The sequence below is a fragment of the Protopterus annectens genome, chromosome 14.part0 (genome assembly GCF_019279795.1).
Source record: "Protopterus annectens isolate FY-2018-M chromosome 14.part0, PAN1.0, whole genome shotgun sequence".
NCBI lineage: Eukaryota > Metazoa > Chordata > Ceratodontiformes > Protopteridae > Protopterus > Protopterus annectens.
In genome coordinates, this window is record NC_056748.1 from 360,881,390 (window position 1) to 360,904,754 (window position 23,365).

Consider the following 23,365-nt stretch of genomic DNA (forward strand, 5'->3'; position numbering starts at 1 on the left):
TCAAAAGATTTATTAATCCAAGATATCCATGGCTTCGGACAGCCACGACACCACAGCAAACCGGTTTCAACCAGTAGGCGTCATCAGTGCTTAATTACCCGGATTCCCTTGTAGAGCATTTAAATATACGTCTTATGCTCTCCACTTTCTATGTTAGTGACAGACCCTTGTATTGCACATTATGTTAAACATGCAACAGAATACATAACACGGATAGCATCTCTATATACAGAATGCATTCAAGAAATGTATTAGCTTGAAAAATATATATTAACTAAAAAATAAAAATATCAAAAAATATATATAAATGTCCTGAAAAAATGAATATATTACCTTAGCAATGTTACTATAGATTTTCATAGGTTCATAGGTTTATACTAGGCTATCTGCCCAAGGGCATTTATAAGCCTAGCCCATAGTTATGTGGCTTTCGCCACCCCTTTAGTTAGAAGAAAACTATGCCTATTATTTTGCTGTGCCTCTGTCAAGCAGTGACACTGAAGTAATCCCTGGGGTATATCTGCGATCTCCCATCCATTGGTCAAGATTCCTCTTGAACAAGGCCAGCGAGGTGCTCTGCCTCACATGTACCGGGATTTTGTTCCACAGCATAGGGAGTCTCTGGGTGATGAATCTGTCCCTCCAGCACGTTCTATTAGTAACTGTGTCAAGGTTTAAGTCTCCCGCCCTTGTGGTTCTGAGGGATCTAGATTTTTTGAGGTGAAGCATATTCATCAAATCTGGGTTTGACATGGCCTTGTATGTCAGGCATAGGTCACCTCTGAGCAAGCGGTATGCGACTGAATAGAGCTGGAGTTCTTTCAGTCGGGCAGCATAAGACATATTTTTGAGACCCTTTATCCTTTTGGTGAGGAACTTTTGGGGCCTTTCCAGCTGCTGCAGGTGTCTGGTCAGATACATTCCGAATGGGGCATTGTACTCAATCATAGGTCTAATGAGTGATGAGTACAGGGGGACGATGACCTCCCTTGATCTAGATGTGAATCCTTTCATGATCAGGTGGGCAATGTAGAAGGTCTTCCTAACTACTTTAGCAACGTGAGTGTCAAACGAAAGGTTACTGTCAACCTGGGTCCCCAGATCCCTGATAACTTCTTCTGTGCTCAGTGGATTGCCACCTATATGGTAGCTAGGGGTAACCTTGTTTTTCCCGAAGGGTATGACTATGCATTTCTTGGCGTTTAACTTTAGGCCATGGCTCTGGCACCAGTTATCAGTTTCTGTGAGGCCCTTCTGAAGGATATCAGTGTCAGATGTGTTTTCGACGATGGCGCCCAGTTTGCAGTCATCTGCAAACTTTGTCAGCCGTAACCCTCCTGTGTTTGCTTGTACTTCAGAAAAGTAGATGCTGAACAAGAGTGGACCCAGGACTGAGCCTTGTGGGACACCACTTGTGACCGGCTTTGAGTCTGACATGGTGCCAGCAACTCTGACCCTGTGGGTTCTGTCACTTAACCAGTTTGCAACCCATCTTGTGATGTATGGGTTTACTTTCAAGCTGATGAGTTTTTCGATGATACCTGAGTGGGGTATTGTGTCGAAGGCCTTTGCCAGGTCGAGGTAGGCTGTATGGACTGCCTTACCCTCATCAATGGCCTTGGTGACTGTTTCGAAAAAGTCAACCAGGTTTAAAAGGCATGATCTGCCTTTGACAAAGCCAAACTGGGTTGGATCCAAAGTCTGCAAGTTCCCTATGTCTTTATTTATGAGTTCCATTATGATCCTTTCCATGGCTTTGCAGATAAGGCTTGTCAAGCTAATGGGACGGTAATTTCCCGGGTCGGTGGAGGCACCGCCCTTGTGAAGTGGGACCACAGTCGCCATGCGCCACTCTTTGGGTACGTATCCTGAGGTGAGGCTAAGATTAAACAGCTGTCCTAACTGCGGGTTTAATTCCTCATTGAGTTCGTGGAGTACACAGCCGGGGACACCATCCGGTCCCATGGATGCTGTGTTTTTTGCCTTGGAGAGAGCAGTTCTCACCTGGGCGTTAGAGATGTTTGGGGGGCTAAAATCCTCTGGTACCTGTCAGCCAGTATGTTGGCAATGTGTGTAGGTTCAGTAATCTTCACATCATTTTGAACTAATTCTGAGCATATCTGGGAGTTTCCTCCTAGGTTTCTAACATAGCTAAAGAAGGCCTTATGATTGTCTTTTGAGTCCTTGGCGATTTTTCTCTCAAAATTTGCCTTGGATGATTTTATGAGAGCTCTTAGTTTTTTACTTATAATGATCAAGGGTGTCTTACCTTTCAAGGATTTTGCTCTATCTTGTAGTAGCTTCCTCCTTTTGTTGTAGAGCTTGTTTATGGCTGGGGTCCACCAGGCTGGACGCTTGCCTTTGGTACAAAGAGTCTTAGTTTTGTTTGGGATTGCCTGATCCATGCAGTCCTGTAGGTGCTGGTAGAAGGCATTTGTAAGTGATTCAGTGGTTTGAGTAATGTTTACCACCGGCTCAGGGGCCTTAAAGGAGACCGCACTAGTTTTTAGAAGTGTGAAGTCGGCTTTTGAGAAGTTTTTCACTGTGGTCTTTTTTATTTCAGGTGGGGGCGGGATGAGGACCTCCAGCGAGATTATTTATGATCTGATCTCACCAGTGAGGGGTATACTTCTGGTGTTGAACATTGTGGTCCCATGTTCGTGATGATGAGATCAAGTATGTTTTCTCCTCTTGTGGGGATGGTGACAAGTTGTTCCATGGCATTTGAGTTTATGAACTCCAGGAACCTTTGGGCTAGAGTGTTTGGGCTTGAGTAGTGTTCCCAGTCTATATTAGGGTAGTTGAAGTCACCTAGTATGATGGTGTTTGGAGATACATTTATCCCCTCCAGTGTTTTCAGGAAGGCCATGTGAGGTTCCTGAGATTGAGAGGGTGGCCTGTAACATGCTACAAATTGCAGAGCAGTTTTGCCTATGGTTAGTTGCACCTGGATGGTCTCCGATGCATCGTGCGTTGCCACCAACCTTGAGGTGTGGGTGTCCTTTATGAATATGGACACCCCCCCTCCTTTCTTGGTGTTGTCCGGATTTTGAGGCCGGAACGCATGATATGAGGTAAAACCTGATAGTGCTGGGGTGCTCTCAGGAGCCTTGAACCAGGTTTCTGTCACAGCACAGACATCGATGTTCTCCATACTGAGAAGGGCCTCGAGTGCGTGCATCTTGAGATTGAGACTTCTGGCATTGAGCAGTATTACCCTTAGTTTTATTCCTTTTTTGTGTTCTAGGGTGGTAGGTTTAGAATTTGAGCCTTGCCTAAAAAAGGCACTATGGGGGTGGCAAGAGCCTTTGCCAATATCCGGAAGCCCAGGGGTGACAGGTGCAAGCTGTCCCTTGCGAAGCAGCGTGGCTTGTCCAGCATGTCATCCCAGGCAGACAGACATTGGATCCTCTTTGAATGACACCAGAATTTAAGCCAATTATTAAAGCTGATCATCTTATCACTGTATTGTGGCATCATTTTAGGTGAAGGTAGGATACTGCTCAAGGTCAGGGTCATACCTGCCTGGGCTACATAATCAGAGAGCTCCTCAATGTCTCTCTTCATGTAGTCCAAGGAGGTACGTCTCAGGTCGTTGACACCAGCGTGGACAATGACTGAGTCGTACTTGTACCTGCTGTTGAGAGACCTGAGTGCTTGTGTTATGTGGTGGATTCTAGCGCCCGACAGGCAGCTTACTGTGACCTTCTCCTTACTCAGTCTGGTGAGCGGGACGTCAGTGTGTCTGACTATGGAGTCACCAATGACGAGTGTGTCTGGCATTGTGTTTGGCCTTAAGGGCTGTGACTGTTTGACACTCTGACTGTGTGGTCTGTGTGTTGCATATGTTGGGTCCTGAGGTGGTAGTTGTTTGGGTGTCTGCTTTGGTGGCCTCTGCTGTTTTGGTAGATTTTTGATCAGAGCCTCCGAGTATGTCTTTGTGTGATTATGTGTATGATTTGAAGTTGTGCTGGTACTATGTGTGACTGGTTATGTAGTGTGTGTGGTTACCTTCTCCTCCTGTCTGGCCTTGCCAGTCCTATGTTGAGAGAGCTCAGCCTCCAGTTTGGCCGTATAGTTGCATCTCTCGCATGTATTTGTGTTTTGTGGGAGAAGGAGAGGGTTGTCTGTGTACATGAGGCAATTGTAACATTGCCTCAGTATTCCCAGGTTCACCAGCTGAGCAGGAGAGGACACTAGCAACTGATCCCTCGACATGCTAGAAGGAATAGATAAAAAACGTACAAAAGACTCCGGGGGATGTGGGTTCTAGGCTGGTGGAGTACTATCTATAATAAGAGTGCTTTATCAAGGTGAAAGTACTGTAGGAGCAAGTGCTAGGCTTTAAAGATAGAGAATAGTCTACTTGGGAATCAAGTAGAGATGAACTTTTTAGTTCTAGGATACGCTGGTTAGATCAGCAGTACAGTTCGAGGAAGGTAGTTTTAAGGGAAAAATTGAAGAGTGGAATTTAGGTAGCCCGAATAGTTTAACCTTGTTTAACCGCCGCTGCTCTTGTGTGCAACAGTGGCAACTCCGCGCTAAAGCGTGCTAACGCGTGCTTTATAGCAGGGGGCTGGAAAAAACAGGAAATGACCCAAAATGGCCAACGAATTACTAGTTGCTGTCTCTAACCACTCCTCTGAGGACAAACAAGCAGCTCAGTACTCCCCACTCCCACTGGTGAGTAAAGAAACTACCTCAGGCCACACAAGAAAATGGAGGAACACAGGAACCAAATACAAAGCCCAGGGATCAGCAAAATCTGATCACTGGAACAACTAACTAGGAAAGTTTAGGAAAGCAGAAGTATTTTTTTGGTTTTTTTTGCACACAGACAGAAAAAATACAGTAAATGCTTTGTTTTTCGACTAAATTGCTATCAAAGGCTGGTACACTTGAGTGTATTGGCCTGTTTGTTAATTTTAAGCAAAACTTTAGCCAACAAGTGCAATCAACAATTTAAGCACAGAAAAACAGGAAAATCAGGTAATAAAACAGTAATATAGGCACAAACAGTAGTCGAAAAGCACAAAAGATCGAAAAATGCAAAATAAAATGTTTAAAAATACTTATAATCAAGAAAGTTGCTTTTTCTGCTCTCTGCTGGCTTAGGAACTCTGCAGGGGACCACGAGGAGCTATGCCAAGTTCTCTAATGCCAGAAAAGCCCGCCAAAGCGTGCTTTATAGCAGGGGGCTGGAAAAAACAGGAAATGACCCAAAATGGCCAACGAATTACTAGTTGCTGTCTCTAACCACTCCTCTGAGGACAAACAAGCAGCTCAGTACTCCCCACTCCCACTGGTGAGTAAAGAAACTACCTCTGGCCACACAAGAAAATGGAGGAACACAGGAACCAAATGCAAAGCCCAGGGATCAGCAAAATCTGATCACTGGAACAACTAACTAGGAAAGTTTAGGAAAGCAGAAGTATTTTTTTTTTTTTTTTTAGTTTTTTTTGCACACAGACAGAAAAAATACAGTAAATGCTTTGTTTTTCGACTAAATTGCTATCAAAGGCTTTATTACAAATTTTCATTTAATCTTGGTTTGTAAAGAGCTCCTAACTTTAGTATCCACATTTTTTCTTTTGAATCTAATATTTTATTTTTTTTGTTGTGGTGATGTTATCACCCAACACTTTATCTCTACAAAAATGAAATGTGCTCCCCCATGATCTAAATAATATTTGTACAAAGCACTATGAGTTCTCCTACAATTTGTCACTTATGTGTAGGGCCATCCTGTGTTTAAAGGGTCTAGATATCTGTCCAATGTAGAAAGCACTACTTTAACAATGAGAGTGGAGAGCATAAGACGTATATTTAAATTCTCTACAAGGGAATCCGGGTAATTAAGTACTGATGATGCCTACTGGGTGAAACCTGTTTGCTGTAGTGTCATGGCTGTCAGAAGCCATGGATATTTTCGATTAATAAATCTTTTGAAGAATATGAGGTCGAACCTTTATTGCTCTAGTTGATGTTTTTTTATTTCACTGCGACCTAGTGCTGGGTGCTGTTGAACGTTGGATTTATTATCCGTGCACAGTTCGAGCATTTTGGAGGCCATGTTTGCGTGCACCAACTAGAAGAAAGCAGAATTTATATGCGAGTGCTGGAACACGGCTTTGTATACATTTTGGACTATAATTGGGTCTTTATGAGCATTTAAAGATATGGCCACAGGGTTTGATCTGCATGGATACTTAGATGGTTTGGCTTTGGACAAGGATGATGTCACAATGTTTTCTGGAGATGAAAAACCGCTTTTGCAGACATATAACTCTATGGAGAAGAGGACTGATGTAGACATGGAGACATGTTTTAAACGCTTAACTGAGCAATCGAAGAAATTCAGAAGTAATGTATGGCACACTAAACTGTTGGAGTATTTGGCTGTGGGAATAGCGCCGAGAGGTCTACGAGTTTATGTAGAGCCGGGTGTGGGCCCGGATGATGACTGTTTTACTAAAAAATGGCGAGATATACAAAAGGTAACATCTAAAATGTTTTTGGAACCTTTGGTTGATTATTATGACAGACATTTTGTGCAACTTACAGCCGAAGTTAATGAAAGCTATGAACATTTACAGATGTTTATTGGGGATAGCAGCTTTATAATGAGAAATAATCAATATAAACAAGAGATGGAAAGCTATGAAAAAGAGCGACAAGCCCGTAAAACGAAAAAATATACCAGAGATATAAATGATTTTAAAAGTGGTGCAATGTATACTTGGAAACAGAGAAAACGGATGATTCATTTTACTACTGATAAAAAAGAAAAGAAAGGGGTAATAAAGAGTTCAATATTAAGGAGAACTAGTGTCAACATTACTGAAGGAGATTCTAGTACATCTGAGTTTTCTTCAAATTTGACTGATACTGATGCAGAAATTTTGGAACAAGGGGACATTTTGTCACCTATTACTAAGCGCAGTAGGGGCCCTTTATACAAGGGGGAAAGAAACATAGACACTGGAACTGTGGAACAAGAATTCAGGATGATGTTAGAGACATAAGTTTACCAACAACTGGTGTACATAATGAGAACAAATTGGTAGTGAATTTAACACCATATACTCTAACAAAAGATGAAAAGGATTTACTCAAAGGTTTGAGTTATGTGCTTGCATTTTTTGTATCTCATTTGTCCACTGTTACAGATGTTAAAAATTGTTGCTGTTTTTTGAATCTTAGATTTTTCTTTAACAATAAGGATGAAAATGTGCCTATACATGAATTTTCAAAAATCCACTTTTCAGCCTCCTTACCACCCCACTATTAAAATGTTTGAGCAACGTGTTTTATATGAACTACATAATAATCAGGATGTTATTTTTAAAAATTAATTTGAATAAAAAACAGATGCTTTGGAAAATCTACAGAAAGATGACAAAGTGGTGGTTGTAAAGGCTGATAAAGGTGGGGCAATTGTGTTATGGGAGTAAAGTGAATATGACAAAGAGGTTATGAGGCAACTCAGTGACCCAGTTTCATATATGAAGTTAGCTTTTGACCCAAGTGGTGGATTTAAGGTTACTATAGATGTATTTTTGGAAGATGCTGTCACCAAGCAGTTATTAACAAAAGAGAGTTGTGAACAATTGAAAGTGACTGAAATAGTACCTTCCATTTTTTGCATATTACCAAAGATACACAAAAATATTTTAAATCCCCCCGGTAGACCAATAGTGTCTAGTCGAGAGTCACTGACAGAACCTTTGTCTATTTATTTAGAAGGCAAGCTAAAACCACTTTTGCCATTGATAAGAGCTAGGGTTAAGGACAGTACTGAATTTCTAAGACGAATGATATAGAAGTTCCCATACATGCATATCTGTGTACTTTAGACATCCAATAATTATATACTAGCATTCCCCACAAGAGTGGCCTGGCTGCAGTAAATTATTGGGCTAAATATTTTGGGCTATATACTAGGGCCCAGATTGACTTTCTACTTAGAATGTTAAGTATAGTGTTGGAACATAATGCCTTTATGTATAAAACTGATTGTTTTTTTACAAAAGAGGGGTACTGCTATGGGCACACATTTTTTGCCCCGTATACGCTGACCTATTTATGGGTTATTTAGAGGCTAGAATGATATATAAGGAGGCAAATAAATTTAAACAATATATGGATATGTGGTGAAGATACCTAGACTATTGTTGGTGTGTCTGGGTGGGGACTATAGAAAAATGGTATGAGTTTACGGCTTATTTGTATAGTTTTGGAATTCTATTTACAAGCAAGGTGGAACAGTTTAATATTGATTTTCTGGACGTTAATGTTACTAAATTGATTGGAACAATGGTAACAAGTATGTACAGAAAACCTTTTTCAAAGAACTCGATACTGGAAACTAAAAGTTGCCATGCTGGACACATCACAAAAAATTTACCTAAAGTACAATTCGTCAGGCTAAAACGCCTTTGTAGTAGAGAACAAGATTATGAAAAAGAAGCAGACAATATGCAAAATAGATTTGTACATAGGGGATATGATAATAAACTACTATATATATTGCCCATGAACATGGTAAATTACAAGACTATTGATAAATTGAGATTTATTGCTACATACGGTACTAACACATTCCATATAAAACAGATTGTGGAAAAACATTGGCCTATTTTAAGAAATGACCCCTTCTTTGAGCAAATAGTAGATGACCATTGTAGTTTTGGTTTTCAAAGAGGTAATTTGGGTGAATATTTTAATAAACATAAGAAAAGTTCTTTTATGGGTAAGATTATACAAAGTGAACGTATGAGAGGTAGTACATTCTGTGGGAATTGTGTGTACTGTAAGGTAGTATCTAAAACAAAGTCCTTTACTTCTATCAATACCACTAGGGTATATGATATTAGGACTCTTATCACGTGCAGTAGTGATTGGATTATTTACATGGCAGTATGTAAATGTGGTGCTTTCTACACTGGACAGAAGTCTAGACCCTTTAAACACAGGATGGCCCTACACATAAGTGATATAAATTGTAGGAGAACTTGTAGTGCTTTCTACAAACATTATTTAGATCATGGGGAGCACATTTCATTTTTGTAGGGATAGATAAAGTGTTTGGTGATAACATCACCAAAACAAAAAAAAAACACAAAATATTAGATTCAAAAGAAAAAATGTGGATACTAAAGTTAGGAGCTATTTACAAATCAGGATTAAATAAAAATTTGTAATAAAATCTATAGTAAACATTGCTAAGGTAATGTATTAATTTTTTCAGGACATTTATATGTAGTTTTTGATATTTTTATTTTTTAGTTAAAATATGTACATTAGTTAATATATATTTTTCAAGCTAATACATTTCTTGAATGCATTTTTTGTGTATAGAGATGCTGTCAGTGTTATGTATTCTGTTGCGTGTTTAACATAATGTGCAATATAAGGGTCTGTCACTTTAACATAGAGTGTGGAGAGCATTAAACGTATATTTAAATGCTCTACAAGGGAATCCGGGTAATTAAGCAATGATGACGCCTACTGGGTGAAACCGGTTTGCTGTGGTGTCATGGCTGTCCGCAGCCATGGATATTTTGGATTAATAAATCTTTTGAAGAATATGAGGTCGAACCTTTGTTGCTCTATTTGATTTTTTTTTTTTTTTTTTTTTTTTTAATTATTATTTCACTGCGAGCTAGTGCTGGGTGTCGTTAAACGTTAGATTTATTATCCGTGCACAGTTCGAGCATTTTGGAGGCCTTATTTGCATGCACCAACTAGAAGAAAGCAATATATATATATATATATATATATATATATATATATATACATACATACATACAACTACACACACAAGTATACATGTGTATGTACGCATATTTTTATATAAATGTAATGTATGGCTCCTTATTGAAATCTCGGCACTTGAAATGCCAAATGCCGACACGCCGAAGAAAAAAATCAGAAATACAAGAGAAGCGCTAATCTTGAATATTGCTCTTCTCCTTTAAACTTCTTTTTTTGCTGTGGGGCAAGACCACCTGCACTCCTTCCCCAAACTTGTGTATACTAGCTCCAAGATCTCCATACCTCAGAGAAAAGGGAATATTCCAAGAAACTGCCATCTCAGACTTATTACATGTAAGTCCATTTTTGAGCCATTCAATCTCTGTTTCGAGACTCACTCTAGCGGGTCCAGCATTTCAAATGATTACCATAAAAGATTATAATCAACAATGTGGTGGCTAAAAGGGTCTGTGGTCCATCTCACGTACCCTGTTAATAAGTAGAAAATAAAATACTAGAGTTACATTAGCTTCTAAAGTTTTCAACTTTTTAAGTCAAACAATGAATGATGACACATTGTGCATTGTGATGTGTAATTTTATTTCATGTAAGTAACTATCCATTCACATGTGATATCACCAGTTGAGGTTTTTGATTTCTCAGGAATTCAGGTTCTCACCAGAGATCAGAGAAAAATCAGAACCTGTCAGATATGTCCTTTAATGCACATATTTTCACTTCTCGTCATCAGCGTAGTAGAAATAAGTACTAACTTAAGATGCTTTTTCTTTTTATTTAGGAACGGATGAAAAGGCAATAATTGATGTCGTTTCCCATCGTTCCTGGGAACAAAGAATGAAAATCAAGGATGCGTTTAAGACAATGTATGGAAAGGTATGTTTGTCACATCTCAGGGTTCACCCCCAACTGACTGGATTTTGTTTCCTGTCTGTGTGTGTGGCTTTGTCACATACATACTCAATAGCTTCATATTTCAGAAATTTTGTATTGCTTTCCAATATGGATGGCAAGCGGTAAGGATGTACAGCGGATGTAAAAAGTGTACACACCTCTGTTAAACTGTCAGGTTTTTGTGATATAAAAAAGTGAGACCACAATAAATCATTTCGAAACTTTTCCCATCTTTAATTTTACCTATAACCTGTACAATTCAATTGAAAAACAAATCTGTTAGGGGAAAATATAAAAAATAAAAAATGTATAATAAGCTGGTTGCATAAATGTGCACACCCTTAAATTAATACTTTGAAGCACCTTTTGATTTAATTACAGCATTCAGTCTTCTTGGGTAGGAGTCTATTGGCATGGCTCATCTTGACTTGGCAATATTTGCCCACTCTTTCTTGCAAAAGTACTCCAAATCTGTCGGATTGTGAGGCCATCTCTTGTGCACAGCCCTCTTCAGGTCACCCCACAGATTTTCTTTTGGATTTAGGTCTGGGCTCTGGCTGGGCCATTCTAAAACTTTAATTTTAATCTGGTGAAGCCATTCTTTCTTTGATTTGGATGTATGCTTGAGGTCATTATCGTATTGAAAGGTGAAATTCCTCTTCATCTTCAGCTTTCTTGCAGACGCCTGAAGGTTTTAGGGTAAAAGTGACTGGTATTTGAAGCTTCATAATTCCCTCCACCTTGACTAAAGCCCCAGTTCCAGCTGAAGAAAAGCCACCCCAAAGCATAATACTTGCCACCACCATGCTTCACCATGGTGATCGTGTTTTTTTGGTGATGCAAAGTGTTCTTTTTGCCCCAAACATACCTTTTGGAATTGTGGCCAGAAAGTTGAACCTTGATCTCATCAGACCATAACACATTTTCCCACATGCTTTTGGGAGACTTGATGTATTGTTTTGCAAATTTTAGTGGGGCCTGGATGTTTTTCTGTATATGAAAAGGCTTCCGTCTTGCAACCCTACCCCATAGCCCAGACATATGGAGAATACGGGAGATTGTTGTCACATGTAGTACACAACCAGTACTTGCCAGAAATTCCTCCAGCTCCTTCAGTGTTACTGTAGGTCTCTAGGCAGCCTCCCTGACTTATCTTGTCTTTGCATCAGTTTTGGATGGACGTCCAGTTCTTTACAACGTCACTGTTGTCCTATATTTTCTCCACTTTTTGATGACTGTCTTCACTGTGTTCCATGGTATATCCAATGTTGTGGAAATGCTTTTGTACCCCTCTCCTGACTGATACCTTTCAACAATGAGGTCCCTTTTATGCTTTGCAAGCTCTCTGCGAACCATGGCTTTTACTGTAGCAGGCAACTGAGTAAATGCCAGAAAAATCCTACTAGGACAGCTGAACTTTAATTGGGGTTAATCATAGTGGGGTTAATCATAGTCTAATTGATGGCAGGTGTGTACACATGAAGACTGAATGCGGTAATTAAATCAAAAGGTGCTTCAACAAAGTATTAGTTTAAGGGTGTGCACACTTATGCAACCAGCTTATTGTACGTTTTTTATATTTTTTCCTGTAACAGATTTGTTTGTTTTTCAATTGAATTGTACAGGTTATATGTCACATTAAAGGTCGGAAAAGTTTCGAAATTATTTTTTGTGGTCTCATTTTTTTATATCGCAAAAAACGGGCATTTTTACAGGGGTATGTACACTTTTTATATCCACTGTACTTTTGCTAACTCTTAATCTCCTCCTGCTGTTTTAGTTATTTTTCAGTATATTTCTGCGATTTCTTCAGTTATAGGCACTCGGAATTTTATTGTAGTACAAGCCTGCTCTTACTTTTTAAGTTTCCTCTAACTTCCTGGTGCCTTTGAGCTACTTTACTGTTTAAAGTACTCTACAGTCTTCAGCAAACCCACAGTTTGCCTTTTCACCAGCATGGACAACTGGAACTCAAGAGAAGAAGGACCCACAGACTACCTTTTCACCAGCATGACAACCAGAACTGAAGAGGAGAAGGAATCTGACATTGCAAGCTTTCATTCAGTTTCAATGCTAGAGGGGAAAAAATGAAAGGCATAAAAGTTCAGAAAAGGAAGAGAGCAAATTACCTTATCTGATGTCATTTTCATTCATTCATTCCCCAACTGTTGGGTTTGGATCTGATCCTGTGATTCGACTCGGCCACATCTTCCAGCTCATGGAACACTGAAACTCTCAAGCTCCTCCCTTTACCTATAATGCCCTTATCACCTAACATACATCCAATCACATTTGCTTCCTTAGTGTACTGATGTGGTCGCTGATAACTCTCAAGTGAGTATTAGACTGTTTTTGAGTTAGCATTATTTCCTTAATTTTTTTTGCTCTCTATTCTCCCTTTCTATTACCTTATGACTTTACTGTTTAAAGTTAAATCCTTTACTCCTTGAGTATATCTTAGTTACCAGTGTTGATATTTCTATAGTACTTTTATAGGATTTTGATTACTATAGTTGGTAATTTTCTCCTCTTCCCTTTGTGACTATTTAAAAATAGACTTTTCCTAACTGTTTCTCTCCCTTAGCTGTTACTATGCCTGACAAGCCTTCTGGCTTTAAAAAGTACATGGCCTGTGGCCATAAAATTCCAAATTCAGACACACACACTGTGTGTCTGTTGCTTAGGCCCTTATCTTGACTAAGATTGTGACATTTGCAAAGGGTTTAATTCCCGAGCATTAATAGATAGAAAAATAAGTTGATTCTACATTTAAACTTGCTTCTACAGCCTCTAGGGCTCAACCCCCCAAAAGAGTTGATAAAAAAGGAGATTCTCTCTCTAAAGAATCACTAAAGAGATCTCTTGATCTTCTACTTTTATGACACTGGTATCTGAACATCCTGTTAAAGTAGAAAAAGAAATTGGGTCCGAGATCTAGATCCGAAAACTCTCCTCTGATCCAGTCACATCAGCTTCTGCCAGATCCAATGACTTCTCCGCTCCTGTCCCCTTTTTTGAATCTCCTAGGCACCATTCAAGGCCATCTTTCACAGTCTCATTCATTCGATCTTCCAAGAGCCTTACAGAAACTGATGTGGACAAGAAGATGAAGGAAGTTCTTCAGCTCACAGATCCAAATGGGAGTTCTCCCAGCTCCAACTCCATTGGGTCTGGAGACCCTTGCCAGTACTTACTCCTCCATTGTTAGCACCTTCTCCGATCTGACCTATGGTTTCGGAGCCATCAGATCTGAAAGTCCTGCAGTTGTCCTCCTCATATCTGAAGATGTTGGCGTCCTCAACTGTGATTGCATCTCTGAGTGGGCCTGCACCAAGCACTTCAGAGCTGGATGACTCTCAAGGCCACAGCATCAGTTCCAAAGTGTTGGATTAGACTCTGAAACTGTCGGGAGCCATCTTTGCCCCTCGGAGCCTTGGTGCTAGACAGCTCGGCCCTGACTCCTTCCGCAAGTAGTTTGTCTTTGAGGCGAAGGGAGATGATGGTCTGAAAGCCTGCCTTATCAGATCCATCAGTATCCTTTTTTCCAAGGCATTCTGCCTTCGAGGTAGTGGAGAGAGCTTTCTCTGTTCCCAGAGTTCGGACTCATCTTCCCTCTTCAGCTTCGACATCCCAGTTCAATTCAATTCTGCATCCAGTGCCTCAGTCATCTGTTCCACTGGGACAGCCAGCCCAAACCTGTCTTCAGACAACCCAGTAGGGTAGAGTAGTTTCTTGTGACACTTCTCTGGAGCATCCTACCAAAGAGGTCCCTAGGAAGAGGAAGTGTAAAAGGAGGCACTTACTCTCCACAAGAGTCTGTCACAGAGGACACTGACTTTGATGAAGGGGAAGGTTCCCCCAGATCACCACCTGATGATGTCTCAGTTGGAGCCATCTTAGAACTCCTTAAACAAAGGGATGGTTAGTCCCTCAATAATGCTTCCTAAGAGGAGTCTTTGTTCCTGAAGGCTTCTGGAGCTGGCTCATCTACCTCCTGGGTGACTCTACCCGTTGACAAGCTTATTCATTTAGTCTCTGAATAGGCATGGAAGGAACCTGACACAATTGAGTCAATCCCAAAGAGACCAGATAGGATCCTGGAGCCACTTAAGGATAGACCACTTTAGAGTAAGGAAGTACCCATTTGTACTGTGGTCAAAGGGGCAGCCACTAAGAAGGAACTGGCAAAACGTAGTTCCTCTGTTCACCCCCTAACAGGTAGTTGGACAGACTTGGGAAACATGTTTTTCGCTCTTAGGTCGCTGAATTATTTGGCACATTTCACAAGACTTCAGAGATATTTGATCAAACAAATTTCCAAATCCCTCTCTAGGCCCTTTTCCACCAAGGTAGGGACTGTCCTCACAGTTGGCTACCCTTCAGTCTGTTTCAAATTCATCCATGAGGCTCATCTCCCACGTGGCTGACAGTACCTCATGGGCGGTGGCTTCAGGCATTTCCATCAGAAGACATGCCTGGATGTGCATAAGTGACTTTGTGGAACCCTTCAAACCTTCTTTCGTCAATGCTTCTTTTGACAGAAGTTCCTTATTTGCCCCAAAAGTTAAAGACACACTCTTAAGTATGAACAGGAAGGAAAATCCCTGTCTGCTGTGGGTGTATGTTTTTCGACCCCTCCATGGATATTTACTAGGAACCAATGAAGTTGATGGAAAATGTGGTTCAAATAATCCCAGTGTCTCTTCCAAGACCCACATAGAGTCAGTTCCTCCAGGGGCAGAGGGGGGAATTCTAAAGGAAGAAGTAATCCCCGCAGCAGAGGTGGTCTGCATAACCAAGGATCTAAGGACACTTTCTCTGGCAGATCCTATCAGCGCTCCTGAAAGGATGCCCAATTTTCTGTCTCTGGAGGCAGTCCGGGGTCATTTATCCCTGCAACAGAGAGCCTGGCTAGAAATTACAAAGGATTCATGGGTGCGGAGGGTAATATCCAGAGGGTTATGTAATACCATTATGTCCTATTCCCATGTTGCAGTATTCTTACTGTGGGATGCCCGCCTCAGGTGACCCGAACGTCCAGCTCCTATGCAAAAGCTCAAGCCGGGTTGCTGCCAGGTGCGTGGGATGTCACATGCAGGGCCATAAAGCACGGTCCGTAAATGTGATGTCTGCATGCACAGGCCCCAGAACTTTTCTGCCACAGTCGAACGTCAGATCAAAGATAAGTACCCCATTGGGGAAAGTTTTCTTTTGCTTGAGCTTTAGTTGTTTTGTCATTATTATTTAGCCAATGTCTGCTAGAAAGGGAAAATGTAAGAGTGGATGTCAGATTCTGCACAAGGGGATTCGCATGAACTCTGTTCTGCTTCGGCCAAGACTACGACTATACTGCCTGTAGCATTTGCCAGTAGTTCATACCCAAAACCATTCATAGTTGCCTGGCAGCCCTAAAACTTTATCTCAAAAACCAGCGACTAAAGCATTTACCCCTTCATATGGAACTAATTGGCTGTCGAGGGAGAGCCTCCTAAAAAGGCCAAGGTTGTAAGGCCTACTACTTCAGCCCCTCTGACGTTGGATGCCCCGCCAGCCATTGATCTAGGGGTTGAGGGAAATCCAGTAGAACCGGCGGTTTCGGAGGCTACCTTTGTGGAAGCTGCCTTGGAAACCGCGGTAGGCATGTCCTTGGAGGTCACTTTGACATCGGCTTTGGCAGAGGTCGGGAGGGAATCCAGCTTTGCCCGACACCTGCCAATGGTTCTGGAAACAGAATCCTCTCCCACAGGCCAGACGCCCAACATTAGGCCCTATGCCCTACTCCTCTCAAGAGGAAGCAAAAAGCTAAACATTTGTCTTCTCGCACTGAGGACCAACCAGACTGGCATACATTTTCACAGTCTTTGGTTCAGGCCTTTTTGGCTGTTAAGCCCACAGCCTCCCCTGCTGCTACATTGCTGTCAGCCCCAGGCCAACCTCAGCTACTTTCATTCATCAAATCCATACTCAGGAGGAAGACTCTTCTTCCTCCTCAGATGAATCTGTAACCTATACATCCCAGTTAGCTTCCCATCTGGATTACTACTCCCCAGATGAGGACTCCTTAGAAGGAGACTCACCCCCTGAAGATAGTTCTTTTGGAGTATTTCACGTGGGATGCCACTCAGATGACTGAGGTTCAAAAGAGGTATTTTGAACTAGTCCAGGTAGAATCACCCTCTCCCACTGCAATTCCCAATGTGATTTCAACTTACTTGGTTGCATTTGCAGCAGCCTCTAAGACCCCCAAATCACTGCCCCTAGCTCCCAAGAGACCTGACTGGTTTTACACTGTCCCTGATGAGCACAGCAACCTCATTAAGCCACCTGTGGCAGATCCTGCAGTCATTGCAATGGCCCCTGACAAGCATTCCAGACTAATACCTTCATCCTCCCTTCTACCATCAGACAAGGACAGCAAGGTCATGGATAGACTGAGGAAAAAGATGTACGCATCCTCCACACTGGCCTTCAGGGCCATCAGTTATCCGACCCACATAGTCAAATATGCCCTAGACTTGGTTTCACAGGCAACTTCCTTACTTTCCTCCATGCCTGGCTCTCCTAACAAATCTCAGGTAGCATCTAAGCTGTCTTTAGCATCACAGGGTTGCCAGACATTCTATTAAGTGCAACTGTGATGCAACTGAGGCCACCGCTAGGTCTGCAGCTTCAGCCTCTGTACTACGCAGATACTCCTGGCTCGGGCCGGCTTCAGCACCTCCTTGAGGGCTTTAAAACCAAATCTTAGATGCACCACTTGACAAATTCTTGTTTGGCAGTCTGCTGAACTGTTCAAAAGCCTCCTGGAAAAAAGCAAAGAACGTCAGGACCTCAAACATTTATTGGTTTCTCTCATTCCCATATTCTACAGAAACTACCCTGCCAAGACCACCTTCAGGACAGCCCCAGCCCCATCCACCTCCTTCTCCTCTAGACACAGAAAAGGACCTAGAAAGGCACCTTCCCCAAGGGCAAGCCCCTCCTCAACCTGCCCCTAGGCAGCCCTTTCCAGATAGAAACAGTAATGCGTGACTGCCTCAGCCACATCCCTTTCTCCTCCCGCCTCTCTCACTACCTGCCCTTCTGGAAAAAATGTCACCTCAGACCGCTGGGTATTCTCAGTAGTGGACGAAGGATACTACATGTCCTGGCGGGAAAAGCCCCTACCACAAGGCATCCCCTTCCCACCCAAAGATCAGCTACATCTAATTTTCCAGATCATCAAGGATCTACTCGCCCAAGGGACCATAGAAAGAGTTCCCTCAGGCCAAGAAGGAAGGGGATTCTACTCCTGGCTTTTTCTAGTGCCAAAAAAGGATGGTCCTTGGAGGCCCATCCTGGATTTGTCGTACCTAAATATTTTTCTGGAGGTCTCTTCCTTTAGAATGTTATATCTTCAAAGCCTTCTCCTACTATTACCTACCAAGGCATTTATGGTCACTTTGGACTTGAAGGAGGCATATCTCCACATTCCCATTCATCCAAACTACAGAAAGTTTTTCGTTTTGCTGGACCCGCTTCACACTTTCAGTTTACTGCCTTGCCCTTTGGATTATCTACTGCATCAATGGTCTTCACAAAATGTCTAGCCCCAGCAGTAGCCTAATACAAAACAAAAGGCATTAAAATTTACCCCTACCTAGATGATAACCTCATTCCAGCAGTAGAGGAAAGCATTCTCAGGAACCACTTACTGTTCACTATGTCCCTACTTTAGAGCTTGGGGTTCAGCCTCAACCTGACAAAATCATCCCTTGCCCTAGCCCAAGACAAAACCTTCCTGGGCTGCAGGATAAGAACTGACATAATGAGGGTTTTCCTTCCTCAGGACAAAGTCTTCTCCATACTCAACCAAATTCCAAGAACTCCTCCTGGTCAACTACATTTCAGTTAGGCAGTTTATGCGGCTTCTAGACCTCATGGCAGGTACAAATCCCTATGCTACCCGTAGCCAGGCTGCATATGAGGAAGTTCCAGTGGTACCTAAAAAAATGTCACAGCCACACCCTGGACTTTCAGGTACCCTTCCTACCCTGCCTGAAGACAGAGTTAAGGTGGTGGATCCAACAAGTACACCAGAACCCAGGCCTACCTCTGCAACCCACCAGTCCAGTGCATTGCATGCACACACATGCCTCGAATCTATGGTGGTGATCCACTATGAATGGCCTAAAGGTGTAGGCTGAATGGGAGCCCTCTCTCTGTGAGAAAACATAACATAAGGGAGATGACTGCACTCTATCTAGCCCTGCAGACATTCCTTCCTGTAATGTAGGCAGGCCCCCTCCAAATCTTCACAGACAATACAACTGTGATGTGGTACATCAACAAATGGGGGGGGGCAGATCCTACCTACTCTGCAGGCTTGCAGTGCAGGCATGAGAGCTAGCCTCTCAGTACATCATCACACTATAGGTGGTCTACATTCCATCCCAGGACAACCATCAGGTGGATGATCTCAGCAGATCATTCTCTCAGCATCATGAGTGGATGTTGCACAGAGATGTATTCGTAGACATTGTCCACCAGTGGGGCACACCACAGATAGATCTGTTTGCCTTCCCCCAGAACAGACAATTGCAACTATTCTGCTCCAGAGACCCCTTGCCACTAGCCTGGAGAGTGCATGCGTTCTCAATCTCATGGAAGGGACTGTTCCTTTATGCCTTCCCTCTCATTTAGAAAGTCCTTCTAAAAATCCAGGAGGACAAGCCAAATATCTTGTTGGTGACTCCCTATTGGAAAAGGCAGTATTGGTTTCCCCTTCTACTATCTCTTGCCAAAGGTAATCACCACAAGTTGCCTCACAAGGTGGACCTGCTCACACAACAGAAGAGATTTCTCATTCATCCACACCTGGAGATACTCTGCTTAACCCTCTGGGTGATAATCTCTTGATCCCCTTCAGACACCGGTACTCCGAGAACGTGCTGCCCATCCTGCAGGAAGCCAGGAAACCCATTCCCAGGTGATCCTATCTTTTGAAAAGGAAAAGGTTCTCCAAATGGTGTCTCCAAAGGCAAAGGGACCCCTTCCAAGCAGATGTTCCACTAGTCCTAGCCTGTGTGTGTGAACTCATTAAATCAGAACTTTCATACTCCAACAAAAGTCTACTTATCTGCCATTTCAGCCTGCTTACCTTTGGATCCACCTCTTCTTTCCAGGCTGGATGTCATACTATTCCTAAAAGAGGTTCTCCACGTCAAACCACCAAAGAAACCTATACCCCCGCCCCTTGAGACTAGAACTGAGTACTAGAGAAACTGCGTACTATTGCCCCCTTTGAACCAGCAAGCTTTGCTTCTCTGCAGATGTGCACCTGGAAAACTGTCCTATTAGTAGCCTTCCTTCAGCCAGAAGGGTCTCTAAACTGCATGCACTCATAGCATCCCTGCCCTACACTATCTTCCACAGAGATGGGGTCACCCTTCACACCAACCTCTCCTTCATGCCCAAAGTGGTCAATGAACTGTCCCTCCATCAGTCCAGTCACTTATCCACCTTCTTCCCCTCTCCTCAAAATGACAGTGAGAGAATTCTTCATTCCTTTATGTCCACAGACAATTAAGGATTTATCTGAACAAGACCAAAACCATTAGAATGTCCAGTCAGCTCTTTGTGTCCTTCCACCCCAGGGCCCTGGGTAAGGCTGTATCCAAACAAACTGTATCCTCCTGGATACGAAAAACTATTGCCTTCTGCTACTCTTACTATGGCAAACAGTTACCTTACAGTGTTAAGGTGCATTCTACAAGAGCATTGGCCTCGTCAGGAATGTTCCTCAAAGGCCTGGACACAGTCACCATTCTTGAGGCAGCCACATGGTCCTCTGTGCATACCTTTACCAAACATTAGAAATTGGACTATCTCCAGAATCAGGGCAGGATTTGCAAGGGCAATCCTGCATGGATTCTTGGAAACTGCAGCTTCCTTCACCACTTTGTCCTCTTCTTGAGCTGTGGCACTCTCCCACAGTAAGAATACTGCAACATGGGAATAGAAGGACATAGATTAGTTGTGTAAAATCTTAGCATACCCATAGATGTCCTTCTCTTCCATGTTGCAGTATTCCTTCTTTCCCTCCTACCCCTTTTCATTACATTTACCCTGTGTAGATGGTATCTTTTTGGGACTCCTTAGACTCTTGTCCGACTGGGCAGTCAGCTCTGAGGCCTGTGCATGCAAACGTCACATTTAAGGGCCATGGTTTATGGCCCTGAGTGTGACATCCCACGCACCTGGTAGCAACCAGGCTTGAGCTTTTGCATAGGAGCTAGACGTTTGGGTTGCCAGAGGCAGAGGATCCCAGAGTAAGAATACTGCAACATGAAAGAGGAGAACATCCAATGTTATGGTAAGATTTTGCACAACTAATCTTTCCCAACCATCCCCACTAGTAGCAAACAAAATCCTCAATGCTCCACTCAATTAGAGGGAAGCAGCAGCACTAGAAATAAACACGCTGCTAAAAAGAGTCATCCAAGAGGTTCTCTCAGACCAGAAAGAGTCCAGAACTTATTCAAGATTCTTTTTAGTGCCAAAGAAAACAGAGGACTTGAGGCCAACCTTGGATTTCAGCAAACTGAATTGAACAGTTCAGTATACAGAGTTTTGGATGGTCATGGTTCAGTCCATTCTGCTTTTTCTGCACAAGAACGATTTGTTGTGCTCAACAGATCTTCAAGATGCATACTATCGTATAGAAATGAACAAACAGTCCATTAGATATCTATGCTTCCGGCTAGGAAGCAGTCATTACCAATTCAGACCTCTGTCCTTTGGTCTCACCACAGCCCCCAGGGTGCTTACTAAGTGTATGGCAGTAGTTGCAGCTCACTTGAGACTGCAGGGATTCCAGGTGTTTCCAAATCGGGATGACTGGCTCATAACTGCTCCAACCAGGCATCATCTAATTCAAGCTCAGAAATATTTATTCCAGTTATACTCTTGTTTGGGGATTTCTGACAATTACAGCAACTCTCATATTGGAATTCATTGGTGTTCTGTTCAACACAGTTACTGAAACAGCTTCTCTCCCTCTGTCCAGGGTTCAAACAATTCATTTCCAGGTCAGAAAGATCATTGAAAGTTCCTCCCTTTCAGCTCGTCTGATCCTTCAAGCATTGGAATCCATGTCAGCGGCAATCATTCTAGTACCACTGGCAAGGATTCTTCAGTGGACATTCACAACTCAATGGTCCCCTCTCCAACAACCATTATCCAGTCAAGTCAAAATAATGCAAGTTTGCAAAAATTACCTTCTGTGGTGTATCCATTCCAGTCAAATACAAGAAAGCCACCCCTTTGATCTCCCTCAATCCAAGGCCACAGTGACCATGGACACCCTTCAGATTGGGTGGGAGGGGGGACATTTCTTGTGAAGGACGTATAAGGCCAGTATGCATATCAATGTCCCGGCAATGAGAGCTCTCCTCCTAGCATTGCAAGCCTTTCAAGACACTCCCAACCGGGATTATTGCAGTTCAAACAAGCAGTATGTCAGTAGTCTGGTACGTCAACAAACAAGGGGGAACCAGATCTTACATTCTTTGTCAGGATGCTATGAGAGTATGGCAATTGGTGATCTCATATAATCGCTTTTTGATATCAGTGCACATCCCAGGGAAGCCCAGCATAATTGTAGACAAGTTAAGCAGGCCTATTCTAATGCCTCAAATGGTCTCTCAACATAAAGATGGCAGAGAGGATTTCCCATTGATGGGGCCAACCATGCTGCGATCTTTTTGCATCTACCCTCAACAAGTGCAGCAGGTTCTTTTCCCTGATTCGCCCCAGTGGGGAAGTTCCCGAAGAACACTCTACTTCATGTTTGGCCCTCCGATCTCATTTAAGCATACTCCCCATTACCCCTAATATCCAAATTTCTACAGAAAGCAGATCTGATTTCCCCTTCCTTTGGCCTCGTCTTCTCTAACCACCTTGGATTCTGGATCCAGACCTACTGTCTCAGCCGACAGACATGATTCATCCAGACATTTCAGGCCTCAAGTTAACCACATGCTTTCTCCAGTTCCATTAATTGCTAGACAATCTAGGCTGTTCTCACCTGTCCATCACATCATTTTATCATCCCACAAAGATTCCACTAGAAAATTTACAAAAGTAAATGGAAAAGATTTGTATTTTAGGCACATAAAAAGAATTTAGATCCCTTTTCAGCTCTTGATTCCTAAGGTTCTTCACTTTTTAGCTGCTATTTAATTAAGTGGCTACCTCATCAACTGTCAGAGTACAATTGGGAGCCATTTTTAATTTTCATATGCTAGTACTTTCTCAGAGGGCTGTATCTACTTAGACCTCCATTAAAGGACTGCACCCCTCCTTGGGATTTAAATATTGTTTTGCAGATCTTAACCCAACCCCCTTTTGAACCAGCAGTTAGGTGTGAGCTAAAATGTTTGACCCGGAAAATAAGCTTCTTGGTTGCTATTACTTCTGCCAGAAGGGTAACAGAATTTCAAGCCCTGTCATCTAAACCACCTTATTTGATTTTTCACAAGGATCGAGTGTCTTTATGGACCAGTCCTTCCTTTTTACCTGTGGTGGTGTCAGAGTCCAATATTAAGCAGGTTATCAACCTTCCAGTCTTCTTTCCAAATTTCTGAGATAAAGGAGAATATATGTCACATCTATTGGATGTTCACAGACCATTACACTTCTGTCTTCTCAGAATCAA

At 42.4% G+C, this 23,365-nt stretch overlaps 1 protein-coding gene across 1 annotated transcript in view; it reads left to right on the forward strand.

Annotated features, from left to right (window-relative positions):
- Positions 1-23,365, forward strand: part of ANXA7 (annexin A7) — a 1,208,209-nt gene that overhangs the window by 829,781 nt on the left and 355,063 nt on the right. The window contains exon 7 of the mRNA XM_044056080.1: positions 10,556-10,650. Coding sequence (XP_043912015.1) covers positions 10,556-10,650 — 95 coding nt within the window. The remainder of the gene's footprint in view (positions 1-10,555; positions 10,651-23,365) is intronic.